The 25,306-nt window shown below is 40.8% G+C and overlaps 1 protein-coding gene across 50 annotated transcripts in view; it reads right to left on the reverse strand.

Annotated features, from left to right (window-relative positions):
* Positions 1-25,306, reverse strand: part of ANK2 (ankyrin 2) — a 386,902-nt gene that overhangs the window by 15,578 nt on the left and 346,018 nt on the right. For 43 of the 50 annotated variants that reach the window (XM_069459132.1, XM_069459141.1, XM_069459140.1 and 40 more), the window contains 8 exons: positions 24,195-24,423; positions 22,921-23,046; positions 20,478-20,600; positions 18,566-18,598; positions 16,640-16,661; positions 5,691-5,765; positions 3,448-3,579; positions 1,480-1,623 (listed from right to left, as the gene is read on the reverse strand). In XM_069459132.1, coding sequence (XP_069315233.1) covers positions 1,480-1,623; positions 3,448-3,579; positions 5,691-5,765; positions 16,640-16,661; positions 18,566-18,598; positions 20,478-20,600; positions 22,921-23,046; positions 24,195-24,423 — 884 coding nt within the window. Of the gene's footprint in view, positions 1-1,479; positions 1,624-3,447; positions 3,580-5,690; positions 5,766-7,633; positions 13,856-16,639; positions 16,662-18,565; positions 18,599-20,477; positions 20,601-22,920; positions 23,047-24,194; positions 24,424-25,306 lie in introns of all 50 variants that reach the window. The other 7 variants (XM_069459144.1, XM_069459125.1, XM_069459134.1 and 4 more) reach the window with 2 other exon arrangements.

The raw sequence follows: 25,306 nt of genomic DNA on the forward strand, positions 1-25,306 counted from the left end.
GTGACCTGAACACAGTGAGAGGAAAAGGGATCCCATGATCTGAGGGAAGAACACGTGAGGGTGGAAAGAGTAGAAAGTGCAAGAGTCCTGATGGGTGATCCAGGAACAGCAAGGGGGCCAGGTGTCGGGACAGGTGACAGAGAGACAGGCAGGGAGACGGGGACAAGGCATGAGGCTCTTGCTCAACACTAACACACGTCATCATCAAAACCCGTGAGCAGTAAGGCGCCACAGAAAAGGAGACCGAGGAGGAAGAGTCAGTAAAGTAGAATTAAAAGGAGACGCAGGAGTGTCACAGAGAGTACGGAAGACATTTTAAGAAGAAGGGATTAATTGTTTGTGCCAATATCACTAAGGAGTGAAGTTAAGTAGAAGACTGAGAATTGCCCACTGGATTTGACAATGAGGAAACAATTGGTGGCTTTTACAACATCGACTGAAGCGAGTTCTAGAGACAGTTCTAGAGGGAAGAGAAGAAGTAGGCCAAGAAAATTCTATTCTTTTTGAGAGGTTTCCTATAAAATGATGGAGAAACAGAGCAGTAATACAGTGGGCAAATTGTAGGGTGAAAGACATCACTTGCTTTGTTCTGTTCCTAAAGATGAAACCCACTAAAGCATCTTTTAGGGCTGTTCGGTGTGGTCCAGTTGATGGAAGCCAGAATGGACACTCTCAGCAGTGAAGTTCTTGATTGGGTAAAGGGGGGGGAAACCTTCAGCAAAGCAAGGACATTTCATCCATTGCAACAGGAGAGAAGGTAGCATAAGTGCATGCATCAGAATGCACTCGAGATGGTAGATTTTATGGTGGAAGAATACAGACATTTGCTTGTGCTTATTCTTATTTTTTCTAAGAAACATGAAGCTTGGGCAGCAGCTGTGAATAAATAAGGAGAGGAGACAACGTTGGAAAATTGAAGGAAAAAGAGAACACGTGAAATAGAGACGAGAAACAGAGACAGAGAAAGAGAGCGACTGAGCTGCAAATGAATGACAAGAGGCTAGAGAAACTTAAACTTCGGAAAGATGGCTGGAGGTCCCAGTGGGTCTGAAGGAGTGTTGGTGCAGAAGTGAAAATGGAAGTAAGTGCAATGCTTCAAGTGAGCACCCAGAGGTGGTACAGTCGCTGGTAGTGACACAGTGCTGCTTGCGAGGATAGAAATGGGTGGCGAAAGTAGAGTCAAAAATACAAGCGTAAGAGTGACCGTCACGAAAGTGAGGAAATGGATTGGGATGGATCACCCAGGTTGATGGAGAAATAGCAAAGACTGAGCAGTACGGGGTTGGGCAGGCACCAACAAAATGGCACCAACAAAGTGGGCAGGGAAGGCTCGGGGTAGCAAGGAAAAGAAGGCACAATCACCAAAGGCCATGGTCTACCTTCTAAACACAGAGAGATAGCAAGTCCAGTGCCTGAACTAACTACACACAGGTGCGCGCACACACACACACATACACACACACTCACACACACTTTGACCTTCACTATGATCCAGTGTAATGGTCTGTTCGATTTCTGCATAGCTATGACTGATGCGCTCCTGGAGAGGTTCCATGCTGGTCTCCATGAGATGAACGATATCCATCCGGTTGATCTTGGTGAGACACTCAATGAGGCTGGTATCTGAGATGTTAGAGAAGATGCATTTATTACGTCTGAGAGGCACTCTTTTTAAAGTCTCTTTCATTGAGTCACCTTGCTCAATTTTTGATATTTGTCCAGGAGACAACCAAAACCTAATTAAGGGTCTTTGTAAAAATATGCAAACAGACAAAAAAAACAAAAAGATATGCACAAAAAAGGTGGCATACGCTGGACAGAAGCCAGCCCTAAAAATAGAGTTGCCAGGTAACACACGGCACACCCAGTCATGCCTGAATTTCAGATTAAAAAAAAACAAACACTTTTTTAGAACAAGTATGTCCCAAATATTGCACGGACATACTTATAATAAAAATGTACTTGTCGACTATCTGAAATTTTAACTGAGCGCCCCTCTATTTTTATTTGCAAAATGTAACACTGCTACTTAGAAAGAGAAGAAAATGATAAATGTAGACTGGCTATAGACAGAGGTTCCCAGGAGGATTTTCAAGGCGACATCACAGGAAGTGACAAATTGAGACCAGCTGACGGATGAGGAGAAGCTATGGGCTATATCTCTCCCCATTTTATCTGAAGTGTTCAGAATATATTATATAAATTATTATCTAGAATATCTAGCTGCCATTTTTTCCCCACTTAGGTTTTTTAGGAGTAAAGAAAGCAGGAACTAAAGGTAATGCACTACCAATAAAACAATGCTAATTAAAGCAATTGCATCCTCTTGTCAATATTTAGAAATATTAGACTTGAATAATGTTCCTGTTAGAAGCCAGTGCTGATACTATTTTCCACCAGTTAACACTGTTCCCAGGCATGTAGCGCAAGGATTTTTTATGCAACGGTATATTCTAGAAATGGCAACAGCTGTTCTCATTTGCTTATAGTAGCTCAGTAAGTCTTCCCTTACCATCGTTGAGAGGTTCTTGGAAACTGTGACTTTAAGCAAAATAATGCATAATGAAACCAATTTTACCATCAGCTCATTGATAGAAATGAAAAATTAAGTTCCTATGACCTATTTCCGGGTCACAAAAACATAATCAAACTTCTAAATAAAGATCCAAAATACTTCTAATGTTAAGCATTAAAATACAAGTGACCTATACATACATTTCATTAAGATTAATGAAAATAACTAAGATAACCATTTACTCAAGTTTTAGCGAATCAGTGAGCAATCACAGTGCTGGTGAATTCGATCAAGGAATAAATGTTTCAAAGTGAACACTGTGAGTAGCACCCCCCTCCCACCACCCAGGTCAAAAACAGTCTTAAACAGGGCGAGCTCACTGAGTGCTTAAATACTGCACCTTTCATTGTCATGCAATCATATGATTATCAAATACTTTATGAATTTTTTATTTGACAATCATGCATACTCATTCATTCATTCCTTTTCCAACCTGCTTATTCCAGTTAACCGAAGCCTATCCCAGTAGCTAGGGGCACAAAATGGGAATCCATCCTGGACAGGGCACGATCCCATAGCAGGCCGCACGCACATGCATGCATAATCACACACACATATACACACACACACTCGCAGGACATGCCAATTCATCTCGTGTGCACACCTTTGGGAGGCAGAAGGAAACCAGAGGCCTTGGAGAAAAACCATGCAGGCATGGGAAGGACATGCAAACTCCACACAGTAGCCCTAAGGGGAATCTTATTCTTTTTCTCATCAGCAAAATGATGTTGGACAAGATGACGTTATTTGAGGACCTGCTGTACTTCAGAGTAATGGCGTTCGTTGTTTTATTACTTCACTGAATTTGCAAGATGGCGTCGTTGAGCAAGACGTCTCCCGCTTTAGCCAAGCACGCACGCAGCCCCACCTACCTGTGGCGTGTTTCCCATCCCTTTCCAGCCAGTACTTCAAAAGGGCATGACTCTGGTCTTGAAGGGAGTTGGGATTCTCAATTCGAATTTGGTGGATTTGTTCCTCAGTGAAATCCAGTTCTCTTGCTAATTCTAGAAGAAAAAAAAATATTACTTGGTTAACATATTAACTTCAGAGTTTGAATCTCTACACCTTGCTTTGTGATTTTATAAATGACGTGTTCTTTATATTGAGGTGAGTATTGGGGTTCTTTTATTATATTTCTACATATTAGACGTAACTCACATATGCCTTTGTTCTTCTAGTACTAATTGTGGATTTTTCCCGTAAAACGGGGTATAGAATTGATCACTTCATAGTGAAAATAGTACGTGTGAGGCAGGGAGGCTAAAATATGTATAATTAAGACTCATTTAATTCCAAAATGCAAAGGAGACCTTTAATACTTGCTTATACTCTTAACCAAGATAATGGCAAACAAATGACTGAAAACAGGAGAAAAAACATTTTTCCCTTTTAATTATCATAGGTGATGTTTTAAGTACTATAAATCCTGTTTCGGGGTTTTTGGTTGGATAAACTCCTTTCTTTGATTTGATGTCACATGGCTAAAAGGTCTGGGAAGCATTAATTGACCTCGGGAAGAAGCCACAAAGTTTTCCTTTAAATTCTATCATTAATATTCCTTATGGAGGCATATGTAGTATGAGGTATATATGGGGGTGTAAATGGGGTGACCTCTCTGGAGGGCAATTTGAAAATACCTTTCAAAATTAAAGATATATGTCTTGTACCCAGCAATTCTACTTTTAAGAATATGCCCTATATATATATACTCACAAAAATATACCAGCACACAAAGTGATTTATTGTCATTCACAGAAAACAACCTAAAATCTATCAACAAAGGCCATTAGATAAAATTATGGAACCTCCATACAGTGGAATTCAATAGCCACTTAAAAGAATTAAGCAGGGATGTCTATCCTGATAGAATATTTATGAGGAATATTAAGTAAAATTTTGCTTACTTTTAAATAATAAGCATATGTATAGGCATTATATATATTTTTTAAATACATGAGAAAATGTTAGCAGTTACCTTCAAGGCATGGGGCTAGAAGAACAGGAGTAGATATGAGAGATAGATTTACTTTCCATTTTTTATCATTCTATATGGCCATAGGGCTTGAATTTTCACCAAATATATACATATTACATTTAACATGTATATATGGATATATAAACATTTAAGGAATAAAATAAATAATTCTGACTGTCACTTATTTAATAAGACAATCAGGAATATTTTTATATCATTCCATCCCCTAAATCCCTCAATTAAATAAGTCTGATAAATACGTAAAAATTACTTTAAAATTATTATAGTGAGACAACAGCTGTTCCTCCTGATTCTAGTCATTTATTCTAAATTATCAATTATCTTTAAGAGTATTATGGACTTCTATTCACCATCAAATCTTTAAGAAATTGAAAAGAGAAGAATATTACCTTATAATGTTTGTCTCAATGAAGTAGTCAGTCACAAGTGATAGAAAAAAAAAAGACTTAAAAAACAAAATAGAAAGCCAGACTGGCAATTGTGCTTTAATATTGTTAAGTCACAGGTAGATGAAAGTGTATAGTTTTTCAAGCCTACAATTCATGATTTGTAAATAAACCATATTGAGTTTAGAATTCATTTTCCCTTAATAAATTATTTAACATGTAATTTCTATACTTAAACACTTCCATTTCTCAAAAATTAGTGAAACAATCCATTTATGTGTGCTTCAACATTCAGCCAAAGTAAAATTTAATGCTGTTTATTATGAAGATATCTGACAAAAGGTATCTAAAAGAAAGAGCCCTAGTTCAACCTCAAATTAAATTTTATGAAAATTACATCTAACGATGGTTTTGAAACACAATAATCTCCCCCAATTTAGATATCCAAACTGCCAAAAGAGGGTGATGAAGGTTGGTGTGTTCTCAAAAATCTTCAAATCTAAAGTTCTGTTATTCTAAATAACAATGAAAGAGCGCATGAAAGGTCTGCCCTAGGCTAGACCATGAGCTAATGCAAAGCCTGGATTATCTCGTTCTTAGTTTATTATGCTTTTCGTTATTACACATGTTCTTCCTCAAACCAAGAGGGGGAAAGACAGCTTTCACTGTTAATGACACTTGGCTGATGCATCTACGCCAGTTGTGTTGAAAAACTGGACCACACTCATTTTACCTGTCCAGCTGAAGCCCAGGTGATCGGCGATATAAGCCAGCCTCTCCTCGATCCGTTCCTGCTCATCCTGTGCATCTACAGAAGGTCAAAAACAGAATGGCCACAGGTTGTCTACGACAGGAGAGGAACCACAGTCCAGATTTCATCCAAAGAAGGGAAGTCACTTGTCCAAATATTGGATGGTAGCACAGATTAGCTGTTACAGTTTAGATCATACTAAGGTTGTGTGTTGGTCTGATCTCTGGGGTGGAATGGGGAATAAATATGAATCATGAAAACCATCTGCTTCCATATCTCTTTAATCAAGACTAGTTATTGGACATAATTATATAAGTTGCTGATTTCTAGTAATGTTAGGACTTTCCTTTTAAATTATCTGAGAGAATACTGCCCACCAGAAGACAATCACCTTGCTCATAAAGCACCTGAGAAATCATAAATGGGACGCAGAAGTAGAGTAATTGGTAGGACCTCCTAGCATTGCCTATGGAGGTATAAATCACTTCCAAGTCATATCTGAAAGAAATCACATTGGACCAGGCCTGGTGGCTCACACCTGTAATCCTAGCACTCCGGGAGGCTGAGGCGGGAGAATCACTTGAGCTCAGGAGTTTGAGACCAGCCTGAGCAAGAACGAGACCCCCGTCTCTACTAAGATTAGAAAAATTAGCTGGGTGTGGTGGCACATGCCTGTAGTCCCAGCTACTCAGGAGGCCGAGGTAGGAGGATCGCTTGAGCCCAAGAGTTCGAGGTTACAGTGAGCTATGATGATGGCACTGCACTCTAGCTGGGGCAACAGAGCAAGACTCTGTCTAAAGAAAAAAGAAATCACATTGGAGATTTGCAAGAGATCTGATCACAGGTTGATCCCACCATCCTGGATTTATCCAGTATAGCCAGAAACTACATTTCTCTTGGTCTTGGTGACCTTGGAAGAAGAGAGGATAAATGTGTACGTGTCTGTATGTGTACGTTGTATTAGTATGCATGTCTTTTGGGCAAGGTTTCTGCCTGCTTACTACTAAGTAAGCTCATGTACTACTCATTCCCACAAACTGCAATTTGCCCATTCATTTTTAACTCCCGTTGATCGATGGGCAGCATTTTAGACCTTGGTATCCCCAAATTTTATATGACCCAAATTAAGAATAATAGTCTTCATTGTAGAGATATTGGAAGACCAGAGGCTACTTTTCAAAGCCATCCATGGTTTCCTCTTTCACAATTCAAAGAGCCGTCATTCCCTCACATTCAACTTATATCGTGCAAAGTTTGAGTTTTTGTTGTCTGCTCCGTCTAATTGGAGTACATTGGTCATTCATCTACCAAATAAACGAAAAGCATGTTTTTACCTTAGGTTTGTTTGCTTAAAGTGTTTACCAATGGTATCTGAAATCCAACCTTTCTGAATCAAAAACAGATCCACAACAATTAGAATCGCATGATAAGTAAAATCTGCTTGAGCAAATGCTTTCCTAATGATTACAAAACTGCAGGTACAAATTATGGTAAAGTACTCAAAGGTAAGAAGAAAAAGCAATGAGTCCTCATACTATGAAACAAAAACCAATATATTCATGTGCCAAAGCAAAAGTTCTTGATTTGAGGCTAAGCTTGGGACTTCAGAACAACAAAACTCAAAGCTTGCATGGCCTTAACGTGCAGTGACTAAAGAAAAGGCAAGGTCGCTGTTGCCTGGTTATTATGTTTATGTTTTCCATAAGCATTCTCATTACTCAATCTTGAGATTGTTTTCATAGACGAGAGTATACAGAGAAAGCACAAAACACAAAGGGCTTACACAAACACATTAACCACTACAGAAAGCTTAAAGAAAATGAGACACAAATCACCAAATTAAACAATCATACCAAAAAAAAAAAAAAAACTATATCAAATTTATGACATGCGTAGCACAGGGAATCCCAGTGGCTGGCAAATACCTTCAGCATGGTCATGGCCATTGTCATCAGGGATGCGTTCAATCAGAGTCTCAATGGACTCATCCCAAATAGGCCGTGTGTCAAAGATGTCCTCAGGAACTGAGTGCTCGGTCTCAACAGGTGGCAGATTTTCAATTACTGAAACTTCCAGGGCACTACTACTTTCATCATCCGAAACTAACTCCTGCTCCCTTTCTGATTGCGTAAGTCTATCCACTAACTTGGAAGCCTCATCACTAATCTCCTCAAAGAATTCTATGGAGTTTCTGTAAAGGTCAAAGAAATGTTCCTTACTTTCTTTTGTAGGACTCATGCCCACCCTGCAGGAAGATGCGGTGTTTCTGCTCTTAACTGGCAATCGGGATGCAAATATCTTTGGTCTCGTGGCCCCTTCTTCGGATTCTAACTCAGACTCCTCTTCCCCCAGTCCGCTCTCTGTCTCTGTGTCAGTGTAACTTCTGGTTTTCACTGGGAATTTGGGTTTTGAGTCCAAAGAACTAGCATCAGATTCAGATTTGCTCCTATTATCTGGTGCTCTGCTCATCATATCCTGTCCCTGAGGAGCCACCGTCTCCTGGAGAGACGAGTCTAGATGTGAGAGCTGCTGCTCCACTCTTTGGACGGGTGCTTTGACAGGGATTTTGGACTTTGGTTTTGCTTCATCCTCCTTACTTTCCTCATCCAGACTGGACAGATCTTCAGAGAGTGAACTCTCAAAGTCTGCAGATGGAGGTGCTGGGGTTGAAGTGGGCATAGTCCTTACGGGAATTTTGGATTTGCTTTCAGTAGAAGGCACGTTCTCCATGGGTGCGGTAGGGATTTCGATCACTGATTTCTGTTCCTCTGGGGAAGAATCGGGAGAATCCTCATCCCTATCTGAATATACAGACCTGGTGACTGTGGAAAAATCTAACTGGACTTTTACAACTGGTTCAGGGGAATCGGGGCAAGATGTCTGCTTCACACCAGACAGAGGAGGTGCATCACCCACTTGCATGGTGGGGAGGTCCTCAGCCCCTACAGAAACAGCCTCTTCTGTTGATGTTTCCGTGGAGGCTGCAATCGCCATCTGGGGGTTAAGTTGAGCGTCTGGAGCAGATATTTCCTCTACTTCCTCACTCAGGTCATCTGGAAGTAACTCTGCTTCATCATCCACCGTTTCTTTTGATTCTGAAAGTGCTAGTGACTCAGCCGATGTCTCCAGCTGTGGGGGCTCTGCCCCGGTAGTCCCGTCTTTCATGTTTTCAGAGGCAGTCTCTTCCCCGGATTCTTGACCAATTTGGAAAAAGTGAAAACTTTCATCTGCATAAGACCTTTTGGTCATATCAATGGCACCACTTCGGGTCATCTCGAATAATTTTCCTTCCTGAAAGAGAAATGGATTTTGCTCACTTGTCGGGGTCCCCTCTTCAGTTGGGGTCCTGGCAGGTGTGGTGTCAGGGGTGGTACCCTGTGATTGTCTGTCTACCATCAACCCAAATATCTTTTGTTCTTCCTCTTTCACTCGAGCCTCAAAAGCTTCATCATCTTCACGAATTTCACTCCAGGAATCAGAATCCACATCAGTTTTTGTGATGATGACTTTGCTTATTTGTTCACCAACAACTGCTGGTGTACTTGGCATCGTAGGTTCTAAAGAGGAAGGGGCTCTATCTGACTGCACTTCCCCTACGGTACTTTCTTGTTTGGATTCTATTTTCATGTTCTGGCCCTCAAAATTAGATTCGCTGCCTGAAACAGTTCCACTAGATGAGGTTGCCATTACTACATCTTCAACAGAGGATGGGCTGGTGACACAACACACTTCAGAAGAGTCAAAACCTGTGGTGTGATTTGCATCTGTTTGAGTTTTGCTTTCTTCACTAGAGAAAAAAGATTGGGAAGGAACATTTTCATAAGGGCTTGTGATTTGAGGACCATAGATTTCATCAGTCTCAGCTAGGTCAGGCACAGGAACATCCATGGAAAACCTATCTGTTTGAGTAGTAACAGATGAATCTTGCGTGGAGCAGTCCTTTGGCAAGCTCTCAAGTGTTTCGTCAGTTTCTGTGACCTCCATCGTTGTCGTACAAGATGGGGAGGCTATGCCTTCATCTAATTCTTTTCCTTCAGATACTGGACAAGGAGGCAAAGGGGACAGAGATGAAGAGCTTTCACTGGGGCAATCTACTCGTGGAGATTCCACTCTAGAAACACTGAGCTCTTCTTCTTCTTCTGCGTCTTTTTCCTGTGTGCCTTGGGGAGCTAATGGTTCTTTCTGGGCAACTAGCTGTTCATCGGCATTATCGCCAGCTGAACTCTGGAGGCCTGAAGAGACAGGAGTGGCTGAGCCACTAGGACTTGTGGTCTCACATCCATGACCGTCACAAATTTTTGGCTGATCAGTGTCCCTGTTTAGATCATCGTCAGACCTATCTGTGTCCCCAGTGAGAGCGGTATGAGTGTCTTCAGCTAGATGGGATTCACAATCTTTTTCTTCTTCTGATTTGCCTGTCTCTTCCTCAGCATCTTCATTCATCTTGAAAGTATATTGTTTGGAAACTATAGGCTGGAACTGTGCTTCTTCTGGACTAGAACTGGAGTCCATGCTGGAGGGAAGTGGAGAAGGAGGCTGCACTCGAATAACTGGTTCCGACAAAAGGCCCGAGTCAGAACCTTTTTTCAGCTGTGTCAATTCAGGTTCACTTTCTGAGGAGGAAGAAGCCTTTCTGCTCTCGGAAGTCACTAAGACGGGGACATCCCTTTCACCCTCCACGCTCCCCAAATGTTTCGGTTCATCCACATCTGCTGAACAGTCAGCATCTGGCTCAGAGGACGAAGACGACTCTTCTTGTTTAGGTTCTCTTTTGTAGTCCCTTTTCTGCTTTGCTTCTTGTTCAAGTTCATCGAACATTTTGATTTTGGTTACCATTTTAAACATTTCCTCTTCTGGTGTGAACCTCTTTTTCTCCCCATTTTCTGAATCATCCTCCTCTGCACACTCATGAATCACAGCTGGTTTTGGCGTGCCGGCATCTGTGGCTTTGGGTGTGACCTCGTAGCTAACTTCTTCAGAGCTGGGGGTGTCAGGAGAAAGGGGGCTCTTCCCTGAGCTCTCCATGAGTGACGTCTGCTCGAGACTGTCATCCTCAGCACTGCCATCAGGGTCTCGGAGTAGCCGGGACCTCATGGAGGCCACTTCCGTAAAAAGTTCTGTTTTGGCAACAGCTGCAGGAAGAGGAAAGTGACTTGGCAGAATTCCAGCCTTCGTCTTTGGTTCAACAGGGCTGCTTTCCAGAGAGTCATGACAGGGAGATTCTTTCAGAGGACTTGGTTCCAGAGAATCGGGAGTTTTGTGCGAAGAGTTGTCTTCGAGCACAGGGCTGGCTTCCAGAGAGTCTTTGTGGCTTACTGCCAAGGACTCGTCAGCCACAGGGCTGAGGACTTCACTATCTCGACTAGGGAGTGCAAGTTCTAACCCTTGGGGACTTCTAATGGCTCCCTGAGGCTTTGATTCCGTGCCTGCGTCTGTCTTTACAGAAGCATCAGGTAGTGGAGAGGCCTTTGGCTCATGCGAGGGGGTTGTAGGTTCCTGAGCCGCACTAACGGTTTGTGTCTTGGGGGCTGAACCACCAAGGGCAGACTGACCTGCGTCACGGGTGGCTTCCTCAGTCAGCGCCCTGGGTTCTTCCTTTGCTAAGGATACGCCAGAGCTGCCAGGGCAATCGCCTTCTGCTTTGGGGCATGTGTCCGTGGAAGGTTCTCGAGTGCCCTCTTTCTGCCCACACTCCGGGGAGGGCTCTGGGCCCTCAGTGACTGCAGCCCCTCGCTCTCCAGAACCATCAGTAACGTCTTTGGTTGTGGGCGGTTCTTTTTCTGAATGAATTTCTGTTGGTGCTTCTACCTTGGTGGTTTCCTCTGTTTCCCTAATTTGCTCCTCGCTTTTCTTGGGGGAGAAAGAAAGGCTTTCTGGGCTTGTCTCGGGGGTCTCCGCCAGGCCCTCGTGCTTATAGCTTTCTTCTGAACTAATCTGAGGGGTCCCTTCCATCAGGCTGCCGCAGGGAGAGCCCGCGATCCCTTCCTGCTTTAGACTTTCCGAACTGCCGCCGTCCAAAGTGCCACCCTGCAAGGACAGAGCGGGAAGGAACTCGTCCTTCATGTAATCTAGCGGAAAAGTGGTGTTGAAAGGACTCGTGAGGACCTGGTCTAACTGAAGCTGTGCCTTTTCAGTCTCCTCGCTCAGGCGGAATTGTTGGTACTTGTCATTGTCTTCCAGCTCTTGCTTGATGACATCAGAGAAGTCGGTGGAGGTCTTCCTGTCCGGGCTGATCTGGAGATCCATGTCTCCCTGCTCGTCCACCATCTTCTCTTTGGGGATCTCGCTCTCTCTGTGGCTCTTTTCCTCAGGTGCTGACTGAACAGAGTCAGGTGTTTTGCGGCTGACAATTTTCTCCTTTTCCCCAACTGCATCTTCTTTCTTGAACCCGATGGGAGGAGCACGGACTCCTCTTTTGGACTCTGGAGCTCCCGTGACCACGAACCTCTGACCTCGTTTGATGGTCTGATTGTCTGTTTTCTGGGTTTCTTTGGGGGTCGATACCTGCGCCTTTTCTTTTTCTACCCGCACTTTCCCTTTTTCTTGGGGCTGCTTTGGCTTGGCCGATTTGTGCTCGAACAGTCCAGTTTTGTGCTTGGATGGGTCCTGTCCTGACTGGAAAGCTCTCATCAGCTCCCGAACAGACATGGTTTCCTCGATTCTTTCTGTTTTTGACGTGGGGGACACAGGTGGGTGCTTCTCGGTTTTCCCAGACGGTGACACAGGCAGGTGCTTCTCGGTTTTCCCAGCGGTTGACACGGGTGGGTGTTTTTCTGTTCTTCCAGAAGGTGAAACAGGCAAGCGTTTCTCTGTCCTCCCAGGTGACACTGGTGGATGTTTCTCTGTTCGCCCAGAGGGTGACACAGGTGGGCGTTTGTCTGTTTTGCCTGACGGGGAAACAGGTGGGTGTCTTTCTATTTTTGCAGATGACACGGGGGAGTGTCTTTCGGTTTTTGTCGAGGGTGATACCGGTGAGTGTTTCTCAGTTTTACTGGCCGATGACACAGGTAAGTGTCTCTCAGCTTTGGGAGAAGGTGACACAGGCGAGTGTTTCTCAGTTTTACTAGATGGTGACACGGGGGCGTGCCTTTCGGTTTTTGCAGAGGAGGAGAGAGAAGTGTGTCTTTCCGCTTTAGAGGAGGGAGACGCTGGCCCGTGCCTCTCTGACTTCAAGGAGGGCGACGCAGGTGGATGCGTCCTGGGGGTGGCCTTTTTGGGGACATCCTCCTTGCCTTTGACTCTGACGGGCAACTTGCTTCGGCCTTTCTGTTCATCTTCCACTCTCTTCTGAAGGGCCTTGACTTTGTCCTTTATGGAACCAATGGGAGTTTCTTCGATCAAAGGGGACGTGGCTTTTACGGTGGGAAGAGGTTCAGGGGCTAAACCTGCGTCTTCCTCTAACGACTCCTCCGAACTGCATTTTTTAAGTTCCGTTTTGTCTGCATTAGCTTGTACACTTTCCTCTTTTTGTTTCTGCTTTTCTTTTAATTTCCTTCTTACCGGCTTCTTTATGCCCACGCTTGGTTTGAGCTGTTTCTGTGTACCCTGTGTGTCCTCTGGGGGTCGATCTTTCCCTTTATTTGCAGAGCTCTTGCTAACGGCCAGAGCCTCCTGCTTCCCCCCGGCTGTGTCTCGAACCATCCGTGGCTGCTCTTCATCGAGAGGCACGTAGGAATTGAGATCGTCAGTAAGGTAGTTCACTAGCCCTGTGGAGTCTTTCTCTGCTGTTACTTTGGTCTCTTTATCTACCCTAACCTCTGTGCATGGGTACTCGGTGATTTCTAAAGGTGCTTTCTGCTTAGCCTCTGCTATTTCCTCATCACTGACAATAACCCATTCCTCGTCCACTAATTCCCTCTCAGACCTGGTGCACGTTCCACTCCTCAGGATTTCATTCACCTTCTCTAAGTCCTCTTTAACTCTTTCAACGATTTCAAAAGGCTCTCCTGGCTCTTCCTCAGCGGCCTTCACCAGCTCCTTGACCTTAATAGAACCTGCCTTATCTGTGGTCAAGATGGCGGTCATTTTGATCAAATCTTGTTTCATCTCAGAAACTTCAGAGAGCAAGTCCGGACTTGCTAGGACAGGAACTTCATTAACCAGGTGACTTTTCAGGACAGATGTTTCTGTAGATTCTGTCTCATCATCTTTGATGTGAACGAAAAACATTGAAAGTAAAAATGGAAATCAAAAAAGATATTGGCAAATGTAATCAGGACCGAAACGACACAGCCTCTTTTCCTGGCGTGGTGGGAGGGGCAACAGAATGGGCTGGGGATGGTGGATCCACAAGGCTTCGGGGTACAAGAGCAAAGCAAGGCTAACGGAAAAAAAAACTGAAAAGGAAAAATGAGCAGGAAATAACTTGCTTAATTTTCTCACTTGTAGCACGTCCACACATAACAACAAAGCTATAACAAAGAATCAAGACACGTACACAAAAAAACCACCACAAATCAAAACAAAGAAAGAACGCAGTGAAGTTACACCGAGGTATCTCAAGATTGTTCAGATGTTACAGATCAATGTTGGAAAAACAACAACAAAAAAAAAAAACCAACCATGGGGAAATCATAAGAAAAAAGCATCAGAAATTGCAGAAAGTTGATTTCCTCTAGGAGAAAGCCAGTAGTAGCAAACTCAGAATAACATCTAATGATGTCTATGCATTTTTTTTAATAATATAAAAATCTGGAATTCGGTATGTTTAGTTCTGCCGATAAACCATGATTATATGAAATATATCTGAATCAGCTGCAAACCGGCATTTCATCTAAGGGAAATTCACACCTAACAATGAAACAAACACTCTGGTGCTAAGAGGCATGGTCCTTTCCTTGGAACAACCTCCTTGTTTAGACACATAATGGACAGACCAAGGAGGGAAATAAAGGAAAGGGAAGAAAAACAACACAAACAACAATTGTGGTTAAACTTATATGTGAGTCCAAAGTTAAGATGTGATGGGTGGCAACCCAAATCAGAGACAGTCACACGGGACACACGCACAGTTTATGTAAGCCAAGTTATTTCCATGCAAAGCAAAGGTGAGTAAAACTGCTGGGAGAGTCGGCCTTGCTGAAACGCACGGGCAGGAGGATGGCAAGAAATTAGAACAAATATGTAAAACATTACAGTGGTGAAGTGTATTCCTTTCCCTGCAAGTCCGCACGTGAGATGCTGAGGGTAGCATGTTCGAGGCGTAGGTTGTGAGGTTAAAGGCAAGGAGGAAAACTCAGGCAAACTCTTTTAAGATTTATTCACAAAAAGACTTTTAGGACAGAGTTCCTTCAGCAGAGCCCTGCTTTAGAGATTATTTTATACGTAGATGAAGATTATTTACTGATTGTCTTTAAAACAGAACCCAACAGGAGGCTGGATTTGAAACGTTTAAAACATTCACGACATCTAGGAGTCAATCAGGAGAATTCACTGTATTATAGCAAAATGGGAACGTTTTTCCTTTTTTTTTTTTTTTTGAACAATTTAGCCAGATGGATGGATTAATTAATTCTTTCTAAGCTTAAATCCAAAGATCAAAGTAAAGGGCCATTTAAATTAACAGAGTTCTGAAGAAGAAAGTGGGACCATAAAACAAAGACACTTAAAAAAAAAAGGAGGAATCAATGAAGGCAATGATAATAAATAAACAAAAGTGCCTTCTCTTGAGAGAATCTGTGTTTGTTGAGGTGACATTATATGTGAATATACACATATAACATGTATTAAAATAAGTTATATCAATACCTATTTGTTAAGTCACATAAGCCAATGAAAACGTTCCAGAATCTCAAACGTTCCAGTCCTGAATAATGATTTAACATGAGGGTAGGTCTCAATTTAAGCTAGTTCAGTAACTTGGTAGTAAGTTACACTGTGCTAGGGCTTAAAATAAAGCCCTCCAGTCATTGTATAGGGCCAGATGACCACATGAAACATGGCTCTAAGTTCTCTCCTATCGGGAATATTACTCTGAAATACAATAAATCGAAATGAAACTTAAAACCAATAAACCTTAAAAATGAGAATTTTTTTCTCTAAGAGCACCTGGGCCACAAAAACCAAGAAACCTTTACCAAAATTCAACTTGAGTGTCCACACAATAAACCAGAGAGTCACCAGAAATAGGCCAAGGAACTAAAATGCTGATCGACTATTACAAACCTGAAAGGAGTTCTAAGATGGCTCTTTGAAGGTCTGTAAAAAACAGTTCTCTCTGTACTAGATCAGGTTTGGGACTTGCCTCATTATTTAAAATCAGTCCTATGATAACGCACTGTTGTGATTAGTAATTTCATCCAGGAAGTTTTACATATGGCATTTTTGGCTGCTAAATTTTTTTTGAAAATTTTCAAAAAAGTCCGTTAGACCTCAGCCCTAAAGATGTTAGTTACACTTCACCACAGTAAGGAGTGCAAGGGAGGGATGGGGGTCGGGGGTGTGGTGGGGAGTTAGCTCCAGCTAAGAACTAGGAGACAGTATCACTTTTGCAGGTGTATCCTACAAAAATAACGAGCTCTCTACAGAAGTCACTGTTGCTTTGTATAAAAAGTGATACTGTCGTGTCAGTGCTTAAAATATAATGAGATGACAATGTTATGCTAACAAATGGACAAAACGGTAGGGTGGTTTTCTAAACAAGCATAACAGCAATATCAGGGTTAACAAGGATGTCAAAAGAAAGTGAATGCTTAGATGAATAATCGTTGCATTTTACTGCTAATTAGCTCGCAAATTAGATAGATTTGTAATTGAACTGGCCAAGCTGCTTGTATAAATATATATTAATGATTAATACAGATAAATACAAAAATATAATTATTACAGTGGTTAGTAATGGCAACTAGCTTTCATTTTAATTCATGCTTTTTTTTAAAAAAAAAAAATTGTAGCCAGCTTTCAAACAAACTCAATTTTATTTGAAATCTTACTTTTTTCTGATGTCATATCGATCTGAAAGAAAACATACATACATTGAATGGTTACAAATAGCATCTTGGCTCACAGACCCCGACGGGCACAATAAGCTGCTATTCACAGTTATACACGTGGGGTGATCCCACAAACTAGAGGAAGGTCACACTACTTTGCTGCAGTTTTTCCTGAGAGTCTCCATGATTCTTAGCCTAACTTTCAACAAAAATATCTCTTTTCTAGACGCTGTAGGTAGAAAATCCTTTCGAACATGTTATTCCTGGGAAGATACGACCCAGGCTGTGTTGGAGGTTAGAAATACACACGTCTGAGGGAGCAGCAGGTCAGGAAAGGGTGAGGTCAGTATTAAACAGGAGGTGTCAATTTAGTGGAGAAAAAGGACAGAATGACAAACAGCATGCCAGGGTGATACGTTCCACAGGCGTCGTTTCATTATCGTTAATAACAAGCCAACGTTCCAAATCCTGAGAAGAATAGAAACTGGCTGGATGGCCAGGAATAGTCCCTGAAACTATTTAGTAGAAAAACCATCATCTGATAGAAAACAATTCATTCGTGAGCACGGCAAAGCTGGTTGCATTGTTTTATTGCTCTTCCAAGCAGGTGTGAAGGGTGTCATGTCTAACAGCTGTGGTGACAGGGTCACTGAAGACAGGAAGGAAATTGCGTAGGAGAGACAGAAAGTGACTGTGTAGTTGAGGGGAAAAATGACTTTGGTCTTGTCGTCAGTTGTTTGTGCCCACAGCTGTCTGTGCTGGGACAGCGAGTTTATAATCACCCTTTCGCTCCGCTCTATTGCAAAGGTATCAGGAAAAAAAGTGAATTTGGGGGAATTCTCTGAACTGATAAGGCCTTACATTTTAATCTGGGGGGGGGGCAAAGGTATTTATTATATTTTTCTGTATGTTTTTATATTTCAAATGCATCAGGATAACATTTAAAAAAAACTAGTATATCTGAAAACATTGACATATAACTAGTAACAATTGCATTTGTCTACCTTAGAAATAGTAACTGACATATTAATTAGGCAAATATAAAAAGTTTTCTAATGACTTTTTTTCACTGATATTATAATACGTGGGCATTTTCAGATCTTTATAAGGGAAATACATATTTGCTTTAAATATTGAAGCAGGTGCAATTCAAATGGCTATTTATTCAAGGGAACCTCGCTAAGACTTGTTTTCTTCTTCTGTGATGTAACGGTACATACATACCACCTAAGGCGGTTGTGAGATCAGTGTTGAGGTGTGTGGAGCTCTTGGTAAAGACCGACCTTATAAGCAATGCCCATTATTCGTATAGTTCTGCATTATAATGTTATGATAGTTTAATGGATGAACTAAAGTTTTTTGGTCTCCGTGATTTTCCACCTCTTTGGTCTTAGGACGCCTTTAAACTCCCCTCCAAAATTACCGAGAAGCCCAAAGAACTCCGGTTGATGTGTATAAATATCTGTTTGACAAACTAAAGCTGAGAAAATGCTAGAACCCAAGAATACGCAAGCATACATTTCACTGACTGTCAAAGTGGTAACGTCATCACATGTAATACAGCCCCTGGAAAACCCATCTGCAGCTTGTGAGGATGTGGGAGTCGAAAAAGCAAAGAACGTCTTAGTACTGTTGCAAAAAAAGTTTTGACCTGCGGGCGTCCTTAGGCCAACCTTTGAGAACTGGTGAGATAATGGGTTAGCCTTCAGCAGTTAGTAGATGGCAACAATTTACGGGGCAACTTTATTCTCTGAAGTCAGGCCATAAGATGAGAAAACAGATGGTCAGAGAGGTTAAGTAAAATTGTGCCCCTTAATTTACTAAGACAGCTGCCTACCCCTTCTGAGAACATGGATCAACTATGTGCTATTGGGAGTGATACAGCAATGACACAGCCATTAGCAAGTGACACTGTCATAAAATTACCTCTTCCTCCTGTTCTTGATCTGACTCTGATTCCTTGCCGCCCCAAGATGCCATGCAAGATGGGAAAAAAAAGAGAGAGAAGGAAGGGTAGAAAGTATTTAGAAGAAGAAAAAGGTGTAAATATTCTGCCAACAAGCTTCAACAGCCAAGCATACAGTCAATACACTCTTATTTTTTCTTACTAACATGTTACAGAAGACAGAAAATTTAACGAGTATTGATTTTAACACAAAAGTATGTACCTTCCAGAGACAAAAGAACCAAAATTATAAACATACTAATTTCAGATGCCAGGTCACCACCAGCAGTCTCAAAGTTTGACATTTAGTGGATTTGCTGACATTTGTCTATAGAAATGGTGATGACGATATTCTAGTCATTACAGATATTGGTTGAAAATGTTTAACGCTACAAATGAGCCCATGGTAACATTACTTTCCATACCCAGACGATACTTGGAACCTTTATTATAATAAAGATCTACTAAATTCTGAAGTATATCTTAAATGTATGACGTTTGGCATTTTTTTTTTTGCTTTTTGCTTTGAATTACTAAATAGAAATTTATCCTGGACCGTCACAACATTAATAGCTGTGTCTGATATGTCTTGACTTAGAAATCAAAAGGCTGTTTTTTTATAGCACACTGAAAGCTTATTGAAACCAGACAAAACTCATTCTGCCCCCCCGTCACTCACTGCTGAACAGCATTACAAACCTCAAAATCCATTCTGCACTGTCGGGGTACAATTAGATTAAACTCATTCGGTTGATGCACCCATTGCTGTATTCTAATTCTTGGAATAATACGTATATTTATACACAGATAATATTCCATGTCATTTAGTCAGAATTTATTGATACAGTGTCAAACTGGATGCCATAAGCTTTTCACTCTGGGACTGATCCCTGTTTATAAGAATAATTAAGCAAATCTACTATTCGACAACTGGGGAAAAAGAAGTATAGGGAATGTTTTGTTTTGGGGAGTCAAGCTTTAGGATTTTAAATATATCCGTTTCTCCTCCAGGTTTCAGCAGCTACAGCTCTGCCCTCTCCCCAACCTGTAACATACACACGGACAATTTGCTACGGCTACCTATAGACTGCCGTGTGAGCATTTCCTATTCAAAAGGGATGTCGGTTAAAAAACAACAGAAAACAAAACAAAACCCTTTCACATAATGATAAAGAAGTTATCCACAACATTTAATTCATTCAGTTGTCTTTGATTTCATCCGAGCATTCAGGGAATCACATAATGGGGAGAAGTTTGAAAAGAAAGTAATGCCTGTGGGTGGACATTGGGTCAAGAATTAATGAATTTTTCTTTTTCAACAATGTTTTAACTCTACTTGTAACAGGGAAATATTTTTTACATGAATCGTGTTAAAATAGTTGAAAAATTAATTTTTATATACCTAAAATAATAATGTTATAAGACGAACAGGTAATTATTTATCAAAAACATAAAACATCATGAAGTGGTTCTGAATTTAGTAATACCTAATCCACCTGTGAATTGGTAGTAAGCAGGAGCTAATGGACTCTAATATTTTGGTGGAGCCAAATGCACTATTACGGTCTCAGAAGAGCACATAAAAACAAAAATGAAGACAAAGCCAATTATTTTTAAACATAAGCTCAAAAAGTTAAATCTTAAACTTGATTTTCTCTCTCCCACATCTAATACGTATTAGCGGATTTTTTTCCCAACAAAATGCATCTAATGCAAAATAAGGTGGAACTACTTTTTTTTCTTTACTTAAATGGAAAATCATAAATTTAACAGGGAATCAAAAGTCATTGTTGTATGTGCTTGCATTCAGTGACTTTGTCTTTATTCATTTTAAAAGATTTAAAAATCCATCCCTACACTGCGTGAATTGCACTACAGCAGATTTCACAATACCTTTGTATAAATCGGCAGGGTGATGTTTAAGTTGCAAATAGCTTGATGCACGAGGCCTCTCGTGGATTTTGGCTCCTTCATAAATGATAGTCGTCCGCATGGTTCCTGAGTTGTATCACGTACCTTGAACAAAAACGAATAAAAATATGCTTCACCCATATTTGAAATGTACTATTTAATTAGATGACACTCGAAAAAAGAAAATAAATTCATTTATTCCTCCTACGTAAGAATTCAGAGGGCTTCCTTTTTCTCCTTCCTTGTTACCATTTAGAGTGACTTTCTAAAAATCATCCAGCTTTTTTTTTCTTTAGCTTTACTGAAGTATGAGTGACAAATAAAAATTGCATATATTTAAGGTACACGATGGGATGATTTGATATAGGTATATATTGTGAAATGATCACCACAATCAAACTAATGAACCACCACCTCACATAATTCCCTCCCTCCAGTATTTGTGGTAAGAACCGTTAAGGTCTCAGCAAATTTCAAGTGTATAATACATGATTATTAACTATCGTCTCCATGTGGTACATTAGATCTCCAGAACTTATTCGGCTTTTGAAATAATTGTGGTAAAATATGCATACCATAAAATTTCCCATTTTTACCATTTCAAAGTATACAATTCAGTGGCTTTAAGCACATTTGCAAGGTTGTGTAATCGTCACCACTATCCATAACTTTGCATTGCCCCAAACAGAAACTGCACCCATTAAACAGTAATTTCCCATTCCCCTCTTTTCCCAGCCCCTGATAAACTCTATTCTACTTTCTCTCTCTCTGCATTTATCTATTCTAGGCACCTCGTCCAAACGGAGTCATATAATATTTACCCTTTCGTGTCTGGCTTATTTCATTTACCATATTGTACATGCATCAGAATTTCATTCCTTTTTAAGGCTGAATAATATTCCGTTGGATGTATATACCACATTTTGTTTATCCATTCATCTGCCAATGGACATTTCAGTTATTTCCATTTTGGCTACTGTTGCTAATGCTGGTAAGAACACTGGCAATTGTTTGAGTACCTGCTTCTAATTCTTGAAATTGCTGGATGACATACTAATTCTATATTTAACTAGGGTTTTGAGGGAATACCACACCGTTTTCCACACTGGCAGCACTATTTTGTATCCCACCAGAAGGGTTCCATTTTGTCCACATCCTTGCCAACATTTGTTTATTTTCTGTTTTTTTTTAATAATAGCCATCCTAAGGGGAATGAAGTGGTGTCCCCTTAAGGTTTTGATTTGCATTTCCCTAAGCTGTTGACCATCTTTACATGTGCTTGTTGGTGACTTTCATATCTTCTTTGGAGAAATATCTAAATGCTTTGCCCATTTTTGTATCGGGTGGTTTGTAGCATGATTTCCATACATCAACTACACCAAATATTAGCTTAATTATAAAGTTGCCTGTGTTCAATGGATACATTACCCCTGAGCAGCTACTGTTTAATGTGGGACTCTCTAAAAACCTATCTTCAATCAGGCAAAACAATGGAACCAGAAGTGGCATAATCCTCAGTAGAGATCTCGAGAAAACTTAATAAAAACGGTTTGCAGACACATGGTTGGAAAAATAATGGGCGATTAAAATAATAAAAGGAGTCACTACTGATGAACAGTCTGGAAATTGGTTGTTGGAGCAGAGCTAGAAAAAACTGATGGAGACCAGTCTATACCTTGAAAGGACTGAGCATTAGGAACTCGAAATTAGTGAAATGAATTTTTAAAAACAGGAAATAAGAAGAGTGGCTGGAAAATAGAGCAGAGTAAAATTATTATTTCCCTTTTATTTCATGCATCTTTCATCCCTTCATTTGTGGTCCGCTTTAGAATTGGAATCTAGAATGAAACTTGACACATCACTGCAAATCCCTAACTTGGAGTAATGATCCTAAATAGAGACAACAAACAGCTGGTGCATTGAAGTGTCTCCATAACGTTTGTTGAATGAATTTATGAAAATATACCAAGTCTATAGCTCTACCTGGGATAATTTTTTAATAGCTTAAGTGAGATGCTGGGTCGTTTGAGGGATTTTATTACAAAAAGGTGTTTAGAACTCTTTTGATATCCACACTTGTGAAAGTCACATATATTTTTTAAAATCTAAGCACAAATATTTAAAAGTAATAATAGTAAAATCGACTTTCCTTCAAATTTGGAAGAGTAGCTAGTGTTTCTACTTAACAAACTGTTTAATATTTGGCCTGGTCTCATTCTTAAACATAGTCTGTAAGTAAAAATTAAGGCTGACTCTGAACTTCAAAAATAGAAATGGTTGGTTTTCCAGGACTGTAAAACTTTGCAAGATATGGTGAAAAAAAATCCCTAGAAATTGAAAAGGAAGTATTCTCTACTACTAAAGGAAATTAAATCCTTCCTTTATCTTGAGTAAAATGCATTTAAAAATTCCATGTATAAATTACCTTGACAAAGAGAGGAAGCCTGTTTTCTTTGAAGGCAAAAAAACTGAATATATGATGTTGACCACTCTTGGTCAATGGTACCAGGTTGCCAAAACAATCAACATAGATGGGTTTTCCTTCTAAGACCTGGGTGAAAATAGAGAAAAAATAACACAGAATAAAGTAGCTGCAATTATAACCCGCCATCTACACAAAGAAGAAATGGTGGTACCACTTGGAACTTAAAAAAATATACATAAAACAGTCTTAAAATTGCCATTTAACATTTTGTCTTATCTCTGGCAAAGCATAGAGGAGCACTCCATCTTCTTACTAGTAATGGGAATATTCGATGCACGGTGACATTTAATGTTCTCGTTTCTAAAACTGGATCACATTACCCCAGAAAACCAATATATATTTAAATCCTGACTTTATTTATTTATTTATTTTTGAGACAGAGTCTCGCTCTGTTGCCCCAGCTAGAGTGCCGTGGCATCAGCCTAGCTCACAGCAACCTCAAACTCTCAGGCTTAAGTGATCCTCCTGCCTCAGCCTCCTGAGCAGCTGGGCTTATACATGCACACCATCACACCTGGCTAATTTTTTTTTTCCTATTTTTAGTCACCTTGCTAATTTTTTTTTTTTTTTTTAGTAGAGACTGTGTCTCACTCTTGCTTAGGCTGGTCTTGAAATCCTGGCCTCAAGCGATCCTCCTGCCTCGGCCTCCCAGAGTGCTAGGATTACAGGCATGAGCCACTGTGCCCGGCCTAAATCCTAAATTTAAATTTCTGATTGGGTAACTTTTGACGTAACAATGAGTCAGGTTACCAGACTTTCATAACCAAACACATACACGGATGGAAAATTCTGAAATAAGAAAAAGTAATACAGAAAAGCGCTAGAATCCTCCTTGAACATTTATGCAAAAGGATGTATTTCCTAGACTGTTTTTGTCACTATTAAAAAATAAGAACAACGAGCGAGGAAAGCAAAAAACACCTAAAATGCTATAGTCACTTACATATTTGAATTTTTATCAATAACTTATAATTTTTCCCCAAATAATATTTAAAGGAATCTTTTTATCTCCTCCCATATGCTGAGATCATCCTTGTAGGATAGGTCCAAATGGACTTAACGTGGCAGATTTTGGACCTTGACCTTCTAACTGATCATGATGTGGACTGCTCTTTCATTTTTTATGATTCTACTTATTAAATTCTATTTGAAATATAATCTATTAATAAAAGTATAACAAAATGGTATGAATTTTTTTTTTTTTTATACAATACCTCCACATCCCTGCTTCTGGCCACCTCGGCAAAGTTTTCTTGCTGTTCAAGGGTCTTGTCCACTTTGTCATCAGTCATACAGAAACATCTCAACCTGGCTTCGATGGGGTCGTGCGATTTGGCAAACACTACAAATTTGGCCATATAAGGGACACAGATAATTTCTCTGTACACTTGTGAGGCAAAGGTAACGGATTCTTGGATCTGTCGACAATCTATCAGCCAGAACCTATAAAAAGAGATAAGGCCAGTTACCTAAGCTTTAAAGCAAACCACTGGAAAAAAACACCAGTGCCTTCAGAGTGAGCAAACTGGTCACCAAACGTTTCTTGGAAAGAGAAGGACGTGACAACGGGAGATCGTCAAGAAAGTCAAAGGAGAGGGACAGCAAGACAGGGACAGGACGGATGGGGAGGCGGAAGCGAGTGAGAGGAAGAGAGAAAGATATGACAGGTTCTCAAGAGCAACTATTAACTGTTGTAGTTGTAAGTTTCTTCTTTGGAAACTCTCCTGAGCATTCGGTTTCCTGAAATGTATAGTCCGTGTTTTCGAATCCTTTAGATCGAAATCCAGGATCTCACTGCATGAGTTTCTGTTTTCCTCCAGCCCTCCTCTTCCTCGTGCCATTTCCTGAAATCTACCCAACTGTCCCCCATGTCCTCGCCCTTTTCCAAGGGACTCCCCAATCACGAAGGTTGGATCAACCCAACCACTTAAAAAATCTGCTCCAGAACTCCTAAATGTTGCTGAATGTAATTCCCAGAAGACATCGTTGGCTCCGTGACATCGTGATTACCAGCCGCAGCTTCGTCTGGGACAAGGCTTGGCAAGGGTTTGCTTCGATGTCATTTTATGAGGTACAGGAACGTTGCTAGACCTGTAGGACACAGCTCGAGCTCCGCCCGTCACCACAGGCTCCAGGAAAGAGAGCCACGTGGGGAAAGTGTCGGCCACCACGTGGACACTTCTTCCATTTGCTTTTTACACACTTCCGAGGGTGTCTTCCCCATGCCCCTGCTTTGGAACCTCTCCCCAGTGACCACTCTCCTTCCTCTTGTTCCTTTTCCATAGTTTTTAGACATTCCTGCGATTTCTGCCGCCTTTCAGCGTCT

The sequence above is a fragment of the Eulemur rufifrons genome, chromosome 26 (genome assembly GCF_041146395.1).
Source record: "Eulemur rufifrons isolate Redbay chromosome 26, OSU_ERuf_1, whole genome shotgun sequence".
Lineage (NCBI taxonomy): Eukaryota > Metazoa > Chordata > Mammalia > Primates > Lemuridae > Eulemur > Eulemur rufifrons.